The following is an 11,011-nucleotide window of genomic DNA, read 5'->3' as shown; positions in this document are numbered from 1 at the left end:
AACAACATGAAAAAAAGAGTACAGTTTACTATAGAATACTACAGTACTTACTATACTGTAGAATGCTATACTACACACTGTAGTATCCTTCTAACATATGTGGTACTACAGTATTATCGGCAAAAAACATTATAGTGAATACTACAGTAATGTCTGCAAAAACACTATACTTTTTTTACTATAGTAAATACTACAGTATTTAATTTGTTAATGTCCTGCCCATTCCCCTCCCCCATATCCCAATTTGTGCCACCCATAAGTGAGAAACCTGAACTCTGTTCAGACCCCAGTCCTACCTACGTACCAGTTATGGAAAATGTACTCTTTTAGTATTTATCCAGTAGGTTTCCTCAAGGAGAACGCTTCAACTTCAATGTCAAAGATAATAAAACAAAATCACTATAGTAAACACTACAGTAAATACCATAGTATACTCCAATCTGCAAAAACACTACATTAATTACTAAAGTATATATAGTACAAATTTATTTTACACTATAGTTAACTGTAAATACTACAGTATAGTACAGTAAATACTACATCATGCTGACTCAAGTCCACAAAAAACAGTACAGTTAATACTACAGCGAAGTCTGCAAAAACCCGAGTGAATACTATAGTATTTATGCCATAATATACTATAATATTTTTGTAGTCCTATGTAAATATCCATTGGATTGCTTACACTTTTTGTACCGAATTCTGTTGCCTCCTGTTACTTACTGCCCTTAAGGCACCTCCAACATCCGGTCCCTATGACAAACAGAACTAGACTCTTTTACTCCAACCAAAACAAACAACCATTTGGTTGTAAAGGTTGTTGTAAGTGCAGTGTAACCATTGGCTTTATGTTCAATGAGCCACATGAGGATAAAAAAAGTCCAATCAGTGAACCAGTACATAAAGAATTGAACTCAACACGTCAAAGCAATGGTTGTTATTTGTTATAAATAAAATGTTCAAATAAAAGGCTTTTGAAAAAATACAGACATCGTATGTAAAACTCTTAACATTGATCTGTACATACACATTATCTTCAAATATATAATGCATGGCAGTCCAAGACATCTAGAACAGAAGCAGGGAAATGTATTTACAGATACCGGAGAAATATATATTGGTTTTAATACAAGTATATTTCTCTCTAGACAAGGTTACATTTGCATATATGAAAAAGTGATATATGTACTAATATAATGAGAACCGCACAAACATCACAAATAAAATAATTACTGTCTAAAGTATCAGCAAAACAAACGCATACGTTCAACACACAGGTAGGGAATACAGACAAGAAGCAATTTCTATTCAAATAAGGTTACATTTACATAGGAACTCTTGTCTTAAATTATCTAGCTATTAAAAAATAAAAATAAAGATATATGTTTGCATAATGGGGGGCCACAGGCGCTTCTGACAAACATTTCCGGGATATTGTTTTTCATTTTTCCTTTCTGCGAAGCTGAAAAGAATCCAATGAATTATTTATAGGGTGTATGTTGTTGAAGCTCTGTCTGTCTGTCCCTCAGCGAAGCCATGTGAACCGTGTAGTTGAAAAACAAATGGAGAGCGCCCAGAAACGAACGCTACGGATGTGGTCAACAGCGGGCAATTAGGCACACTCAAGCCAACCAAAGTTCATTTAGCCAACGCGGAACAATTACAAGCCTTGGCTGAGTCACCAGAACCCAATAATGAGGGCTTAATCGCGTTGGTCTCATTGTTATACAAACACCGCCGGAACGTCTATGCCCACTTTGTTGCATTAGCTTCATAAAGTTCTTAAAAAGTTTGTTGAACGTCGCTGTAGCAGCGACATTCTGAATGAGTAAGACTGCATGTACTGTAACAGGATAAATATAGACTGATTATCCATTATCTATCTGGCCCTGTGCTAAACTAAACTAGCCTCTTTCAAAAGGCCTCAATCAAGGCTTTCATACAACTAAACACTATAGAATTAGTAGAATGATAATCAGAGAGGAGTTAGAGGGTGATGCTTTTTTTCAACTCCCTCCTCATCTCCCCCAAACGAGGTACTAACCGTATTGTATTAGATTAGGGGTGGCACAGACGAGGCTGTGAAAAACCCACTGCTCCTCCGGGGGTTTGTGCCTGGGTAATGACTCAGTTCCAAGACTGGCACTTTCAGCCCCCCACTCCTCCCAAGTCTGCCCAGGGCTGTGACAGTGACAGTGATGCCTTCTAATGAGATGTCTGGTTCCACAAGGGATTGAAATGTCCCCTTACATCCCTTAAATCCATGCAGCAGCTTTTGTCTTTTTAATTACAGTTTGTTTTCATGTTGCTTTCGTGATTGCAGAATGACAGTACTGTCCGAAGACGTCAACAATTGATGTTAGAGAAATCAAATGTGGCAGATCTCGGAGGAGTTTGACATCATGGCAGCTGGAGGTGCCCCAGGAAATCCAAGTTTCTGGTGAATTCTAGAGATTTATACAACAGTCTGGTCTGGGCCAGAGGCCCTGTGGAGGTCAAGATTGGAGGTGTGATGTCACTGTGGTACTCCCCTCCTCCTCTGCTCCAGGGTGCGAAGACCCTCCTCTCGCCCCAGGGCATGCTGGGTACCCGTTTTGTGGGCGGCATCCGTAGCAGTGATGTCAATCTGGGCATATTTAGTGGAACTTTTCCCTGTAGAGAGAAAAAAACAAGCAGTCTATGAGATGAGTAATAATGAGTATTGTTGACCCTTCTTTCAGGGTGTCATGCATAAAAATAAAATAAACATGGTAGAGAGGTTTATTCAAAAACACAGTGACCACACTTATGTATGATTATCATTCAAATGAGAGAGAACAGCAATATATTCCTGTCTGTGAACTACAGAGGAAGCATTAAGTACCATTGCTTCAGTTATACTTTCTCCCGGCAGTTTCATGAAGTGGAAAAATGATCAAACACACAGCACAGTCTGGGAAGATGACCCCATTAGAGCAAGTGAATTCACCGCGGTATTCTGAACACCCTACGACCTTCCATCTCGGCTACGCTGGCACACTCCTCCAAATGACAGAAACCGTCAAGATGGCCTTGGAAATGAACCTTTCTCGCCGCGAGCAAGAGCGTCCCCCATATTCCCGGAGAGTAACCACGTTATTAGACCGCGCTATCGCATCCCCGCACCTGACGACAGCAGCTTGAGTGTCGCTCAGCAAGACGGGGAGCAATCAACGTGAGCGTTGAAGGGTTATTTTCTTATCTCTGACTGAGAGGGAATCGAATTGAAGGAGTATCATTTACTAAGAGTCTATTGAGTCTGATTTGAATCGATACGCTAGTGGTCGCAAGCTACCCTGTCGCTCCTCACCCTTCTGTCTCTCTTTGCCATTCTAGTTGTGAGCAAAAACCAAGAAATCTGGAGGACCCAGTGCAGTCAAAAATGTATATATATTTCCACAGTATGAGGTTGGAATAATAATATGAAATTGTGAATATTATGATAATGCACTTTCAGTGTAAGAGCTGTTTGAAATGAATGTCAGCCTGTTTTGGTGGGGATGGAGTTTTAGCCTGCCTGTTGACATCTCGGGCAGTAAATTAGTTAAAGGCCCAATGCAGCCATTTTTATATCAATATCAAATCATTTCTGGGTACAAGCATGAATTTGACTTGGACTCTGTGGGAGTGGTCTGAGTGGGGACCCACTGGACAAAAAGTGGTTGAATCAAACTTTCCACGTCATACATTTTTTTAAATCAATGCGATGACAACGTGGAAAACTGATTGGATTTTTAAAAAGTCACCAATGCAAGTGAATTCCGCTTTTTCCCCACAAAACATTCAACTAAACTAAATCACCATGGAAATCCAAAACTCACACCCATGCAAACCCGCTGGTTAGATGTTCTGTGTCGATTGTATCTTCAACCAGCAACTATCAGGAAATAACACTGATCAAATTCACACTTTTACAGTGTTAGTTTCATCAGCTGCTGTACAATATTAGATAAAACACAGGGAAATCTGAATTGTTGACTGCACTGGGCCGTTAATTGACCAATAAGAAAGAGAATTCCAAATCTCTCTGCCAATAACTCCCAGACAGTCCTAGCAAAATTCTTGCTTGAGAAATTGCTCTTTGCTAAGAAGCAATTTTTGTTTATTTTTTAATCATTCACAGTAAGGTACCAATAAATTGATATTGAGATTAAAAAGAATGGCTGCATTGGACCTTTAAATAAAAATGGTCACATTTGAGTATGTGGGGCCCTTACTCTGCTCACACAAGAAATATCATGTTTACCACTTGATATTTTCTTTGACCACAACATCACTTTTGAATATATTGTACCTGCATGTACACTATTGCACTTCAAGAGGCACATCATGTCGATTGGCTATAGAAACATTTGTAGCAAGATCGAAGACATTGGAACCACAGATGAGCAAACCACCAATTACCTACAAAAAACAGGTTGTTATTGAGAAAATGGGCCCTTACTCTGTCCTGGGAGGTGTTGGCCAGTCCCCCTGACCCCAGTTTGCTCCTGATGCTCCAGCTCCATGTAGTTCAGCTGTTTCTTGGACGTGGGGCTGATGGGAATATTGACGTAGGTCACTCCATCACCGCGGGGTCTTTCTGGAGCCGCCATTTCTGTCGGGAACACAAACATGGCCCCTGCCAATGGAGAAATACCAGGATGTTACTCAACCACAAATCTGTCTGGGTGGCCTAATGAGGCCGGTTTATCAGCAGGCACAAGTGAGGCCAGCCCAATAATGGACTAAAGGAGCCTCACGTTACTCCTTCTAGTCCAAGGACCTTACATGTTCTGTTTAGAGGAGAATTGGCTCTGGCAGGCAAAACAGACAAATAATCCATCTGAACGTGAATCGATTCTCAATTGCGGTATAGTTCTAGAAACATATCACATCAAAACAACTTCACAGATGCAAAATATCTACGATTTTAACACAGTTGCAGCCGACAACACGTTTGTTATGTCCGTCTTCCGTTTACACACAGGTGATCGGAGACACAGACAGCTAATTAGCACAGGTAAGCCTATGTCTTCCATCTGTTTGATAGGACCTACAAGCTACAACATGCGTTAGCAAATGTGTGCAACTGAACATACTATACATAATACGGCACAGTACTAGAGTCATAGTTTATTGATGAACAGTTGAAATGCTGTGAAAAATGTTTATACAACCAATTATATCCATTTGTTCATAACGTCTATTATATCCATTTGTCAGGAAAGTATTTTCTGCCAAACACACAAATGAGAGAAATACAGTGAGTCAATATGTTCAATCAACATGCTTTGAACCAGCTCTCAGATGTACACAGTGATAAGAGGAGGTCTCCAAAGTGCTTTGCCTGTCATAAAGCTGAAAGCCATTCAGGGTAAAGAGGGCTACATTGCTGTGTTGCTGAGTGCCATTGACCTCAATGTCTTATTCATACAAGGGTATAGACCACAGCTAAAATATGTGCATTTCAGAGAAGTGGCTTTTTATCAGCTACAGTAGGTGTCAACACTTTTCTTTTTAATCCCCCAAAAAACTTCCTGCTACTTGCTGATGACAAGCATACCCATAACATGATGCAGCCACCACCATGTTGAAAATATTAAGAGTGGTACTCAGCGATGTGTTGTGTTTTCTCCAAAGATAACGCTTTGTATTCAGGACAAAAAGTGTATTTCTTCGTCAGATATTTGCAGTTTTACTTTAGTGCCTTGTTGCAAACAGGATGGATGTTTTGGAATATCTGTATTGTGTACAGACTTCTTTTTTTCACTATGTCATTTAGGTTAGTATTGTGAAGCAACTACAATGTTGTTGATCCATCCTTAGTTTTCTTATATCACAACCATTAAACTCTATGTGTTTTGAAATCCCCTTTGGCCTCATTGTGAAATCCCTGAGCAGTTTCCTTCCTCTCCGGCAACTGAGTTAGGAAGGACGCCTGTATCTTTGTAGTGACTTGGTGTATTGATACACCATCCATAGTGTAATTAATAAATTCACCATGCTCAAAGGGATATTCAGCATCTGTTTTTTTATTATTTTACACATCTACCAATCGGTGCCCTTCTTTGTGAGACATTGAAAACCCTCCCTGGTCTTTGTGGTTGAATCTCTACTTGAAATTCAACACTCAACAAATTGAGGGAACTTACAGATAATTGTATGTGTGGGGTACAGAGATGGGATAGTCATTCAGAAATCATGTTAACCACTATTATTGAATATGGAATGAGTCCATGCAACTTAATATGTGATTTGTTAAGCACATTTTCATTCCTGCCCTTATTTAGTCATTTAAAAAAAACTACAAACAAAATTCCACTTTAACATTATGGAGTATTGTGTATAGATCTGGGACACAAGGCTAAATGTAATACATTTTAAATTCAGGTTGTAACACAACAAAATGTGGGAAAAGTAAAGGGGTGTGAATACTTTCTGAAGGCACTGTAACAAAAAACACAAATAAAACGAAATTGCACAAATCCTATATCACACAAATACACAACTATAATAACACACTTATAAAGAAGATAACCTGAAACACACAAACTAAATTGCACAACTGCCATCTGGCAAGTCAGGAAGTTCTTCAATTCCTGTGCAAGCTCTCTGCCTTCCAATTCTGAGTGTTCTTTGTAGTGCAGTGTCATACTAAGGGCCTCACACTGTTCTGTCAGCTCCTCATTTGAGAGACTTTGGAAGGTTGACAGGACTCCAAACTTCTCTCCCACATTTTCCAAGGTTGCAGGTTGAGGTTGCAGTATCAACAAATTTGAAAAATGTCACCCCCAGATTCTTCAGGGCATCATTCAAAGGCTTATCAAATGATTCGTATGATAAGTGCCTCTCTGTGGACCGCAGACTTTTTTTGTTGTAGAACGGCCTCTACATTCATTCCCTCGCAAATATCCTTGGCTGACGTTTGTGCAGTCATAAAGCCTGTTGACCTGTAGTTGCTGAGACTTTCTGAGAAGACTGACTGCAACATCCACATGCACACTGGGAGACGGCATCAGCTTGCTCACATGTTGGATCTGGCTCAAGATGTCATACCACACCACTGTAGATGCTGAAGCAGTATGATCCCACCTCTTCTGACAAGGACTGGGCCTCAATCTTTATCACAGGATCTTTGGTTTGATCCCTCACCTCAATCAGTGCCTCTCTCACCCTGCTGCCTGATACCGCAGTGGCTCGACACTCTACACTTTACTCTCCCGCCTTGTCTCAGTCCACATCTTCAAAGTGATGTCCACATGTTTTTTTCAGGATGGCCCATCGCTGTGTGGAGGCTGAGAACAAGGTGTCTGTTTGTGTAAGATGCCAAAGTAACCTGTGGCATCGACAGAACTTTTAGCATCATCAGCCACAACCAGGTTCAATGTGTGAGCCCCACATGGCACAAATAGAGCTCTTGGATTCATTTCCAGGAGTCTGGCTTGGGCACCTTTGTTTTTGCCTCTCATGTTGGCCCCATTATCATAAGACTGTCCTCTGCAGTCCTCAAAATGAATTTTTAGCTAATCTTTTGAGAATCAGGGATGCCAAATGTTGGCCCGTGGACTCCTCTGCCTCCAAAACTCCTGTAAAATGTTCTTTTATCTGGGGCTCCTCCTTCAGGGACACAATTCTAATCACAACTGACAACTGTTCAGTGTGGCTGACATCTGAGGTGCAATCTAGATTGATAGAGAATCATTTTGCCAGCTTAATGTCACTCACCATTATTGAAATGCTGCTCCACAAATCAATGAGTTCATTCTGTATTTGGTGGCCAAGGTGGTGTGACTTGAAGTCCCTTTTTGGACACGGTTAAGGTTCTCTTTCATGACTGGATCAAATTGTGCCATCAGTTCAACCTCTTTGAGGATATTTCCATTTGATGGAGAGTACAGTGTTTCTGTTTGTCCCCTTAGTGCCAGATTTCTAATTGCCAGAGACTGCACAATAGGAGTCAGATGTGTCAACATCTCTCTCCATCTCATCCTCTCAGCCTACATAAGTGCCATCTCGTGCTTATCAATTGTTTCCCCTTTTTTATCCTTATTGCCAGTTCTTTCCATGTTTTCATGCAGTTTTGGTGTTCTGGACTGCTGTCGTGTGAAGTCAGCAAAGAACTTGCATGTTTCCAAATACATTTTCTTCCTAGAAAAGAGTTTGCAGCAGAAGCAGAAGAGGCTGTTGTTTCTTTCAGAATACACCAACCAACTTCTAGGGATTTTTTCCAACACTCACCAAGGTCTTCCTGAAATACTGGTGGTGGCAACTTATTCTATCACTCTCATTCCTAGGGAAAACAAAGTTAGGTGGTACCTCACTTGGTCCTCTGTAAACTAGTTGTGTCTGAATTCTGTCAGTGAGAACTGAAGGCCAGTCAGTAGGGTCTGTAGACAGTGGTTCATCCTCAGCATCAGGGTCTGTAGACAGTGGTTAATCCTCAGCAGTAGGGACTGTAGACAGTGGTTCATCCTCAGCAGCAGGGTCTGTAGACAGTGGTTCATCCTCAGTCAGTAGGGTCTGTAGACAGTGGTTCATCCTCAGCAGCAGGGTCTGTAGACAGTGGTTCATCCTCAGCAGCAGGGTCTGTAGACAGTGGTTCATCCTCAGCAGCAGGGTCTGTAGACAGTGGTTCATCCTCAGCAGCAGGGTCTGTAGACAGTGGTTCATCCTCAGCAGCAGGGTCTGTAGACAGTGGTTCATCCTCAGCAGCAGGGTCTGTAGACAGTGGTTCATCCTCAGCAGCGGGGTCTGTAGACAGTGGTTCATCCTCAGCAGCAGGGTCTGTAGACAGTGGTTCATCCTCAGCAGCAGGGTCTGTAGACAGTGGTTCATCCTCAGCAGCAGGGTCTGTAGACAGTGGTTCATCCTCAGCAGCAGGGTCTGTAGACAGTGGTTCATCACTAGCAGCGGGGTCTGTAGACAGTGGTTCATCCTCAGCAGCAGGGTCTGTAGACAGTGGTTCATCCTCAGCAGCAGGGTCTGTAGACAGTGGTTCATCCTCAGCAGCAGGGTCTGTAGACAGTGGTTCATCCTCAGCAGCAGCATCTGTAGACAGTGGTTCATCCTCAGCAGCAGGGTCTATAGACAGTGGTTCATCCTCAGTCAGTAGGGTCTGTAGACAGTGGTTCATCCTCAGCAGCAGGGTCTGTAGACAGTGGTTCATCCTCAGCAGCAGGGTCTGTAGACAGTGGTTCATCCTCAGCAGCAGGGTCTGTAGACAGTGGTTCATCCTCAGCAGCAGGGTCTGTAGACAGTGGTTCATCCTCAGCAGCAGGGTCTGTAGACAGTGGTTCATCCTCAGCAGCAGGGTCTGTAGACAGTGGTTCATCCTCAGTAGCAGGATCGGTAGACAGTGGTTCATCCTCAGCAGCAGGGTCTGTAGACAGTGGTTCATCCTCAGCAGCAGGGTCTGTAGACAGTGGTTCATCCTCAGTCAGCAGGGTCTGTAGACAGTGGTTCATCCTCAGTCAGTAGGGTCTGTAGACAGGGTCTGTAGACAGTGGTTCATCCTCAGCAGCAGGGTCTGTAGACAGTGGTTCATCCTCAGCAGCAGGGTCTGTAGACAGTGGTTCATCCTCAGCAGCAGGGTCTGTAGACAGTGGTTCATCCTCAGTAGCAGGATCTGTAGACAGTGGTTCATCCTCAGCAGCAGGGTCTGTAGACAGTGGTTCATCCTCAGTCAGTAGGGTCTGTAGACAGTGGTTCATCCTCAGCAGCAGGGTCTATAGACAGTGGTTCATCCTCAGCAGCAGGGTCTGTAGACAGTGGTTCATCCTCAGCAGCAGGGTCTGTAGACAGTGGTTCATCCTCAGCAGCAGGGTCTGTAGACAGTGGTTCATCCTCAGCAGTAGGGACTGTAGACAGTGGTTCATCCTCAGTAGCAGGGTCTGTAGACAGTGGTTCATCCTCAGCAGCAGGGTCTGTAGACAGGATTTTGTGGGGATGCTGCTACAGGCATTTCTAATGGGCATTAGTTTACACACGTTATTCACAGAATCTATAGTGGTGGAACATCCCACATACACACCCAGTAATAATAAAATCATCATTGTTACCTACAAAATGGAAACTTAAAACTTGGCAAAGGGAAATTATTGATTTTGTTTATGTTATGCAGGGATGCACACATAAACACATGTACGTGTACCCACACACACACCTGTAGAATCCTGCAGAATCCTGTTGGAGAGAAGTGGAAGCAAACGGGTCTTTATCCTCAGTCTCAGACAACATTTGTGAAGACACCTATGTGGCTGAGGAGGTGGATGGCTCCTCATCTTGAGGCTCTGAGATAATTTCTGAAGAGGCCTGTGTGGCTGAGGAGGTGGATGGCTCCTCATCTTGAGGCTTTGAGATAATTTCTGAAGAGGCCTGTGTGGCTGAGGAGGTGGATGGCTCCTCATCTTGAGGCTCTGAGATAATTTCTGAAGAGGCCTGTGTGGCTGAGGAGGTGGATGGCTCCTCATCTTGAGGCTCTGAGATAATTTCTGAAGACACCTGTGTGGCTGAGGAGGTGGATGGCTCCTCATCTTGAGGCTCTGAGATAATTTCTGAAGAGGCCTGTGTGGCTGAGGAGGTAGATGCCTCCTCATCCTGGCCAGTGCCAGAGGGTGCTCCAAAATATTTCAGAAGTGCCCCTGAATTTTCATTGAAATACAGTATATGAGTCTGACACCCTAAATACATTTGTTGCACAATTAAATATACATGTCATTATGCACAATTGATCAAACTTTCAGAATAGGAACCAAATGAACCATACAACCTCCTTGGCTAATTCTAGGCATAAGACACCCCCGCAAGGCTCAATATATCACAAAAGATAGAAAATATCAGCATAATATAGACGTATTTTAAGTTAGCCTACAGCATTGGAAATTCCCCTTACTGAGCTCAGGACCTAGTCAATACAATCACAGAAAACCTGTATGATGTCACCTCAATGAAAGTTAACCAAATCAATAATGTGCTAGTTAGGTTGTAATTGTTCTTCTGCAGGCTACACACA

At 42.6% G+C, this 11,011-nt stretch overlaps 1 protein-coding gene across 1 annotated transcript in view; it reads right to left on the bottom strand.

The window, feature by feature from the left end:
* Nucleotides 1-548: 548 nt before the first annotated feature.
* Nucleotides 549-11,011, bottom strand: part of LOC135510650 (protein Dok-7-like) — a 53,422-nt gene continuing 42,959 nt past the window's right edge. The window contains exons 12-13 of the mRNA XM_064931738.1: nt 4,463-4,639; nt 549-2,652 (exon numbers count right to left, since the gene is read on the bottom strand). Coding sequence (XP_064787810.1) covers nt 2,516-2,652; nt 4,463-4,639 — 314 coding nt within the window. The 3' untranslated portion in view covers nt 549-2,515. The remainder of the gene's footprint in view (nt 2,653-4,462; nt 4,640-11,011) is intronic.

The sequence above is a fragment of the Oncorhynchus masou genome, chromosome 23 (assembly GCF_036934945.1).
Source record: "Oncorhynchus masou masou isolate Uvic2021 chromosome 23, UVic_Omas_1.1, whole genome shotgun sequence".
Classification (NCBI taxonomy): Eukaryota; Metazoa; Chordata; class Actinopteri; order Salmoniformes; family Salmonidae; genus Oncorhynchus; species Oncorhynchus masou.
Note: the sequence above shows the minus strand (reverse complement) of the source record. Positions and strands in the feature narration are given on the sequence as shown.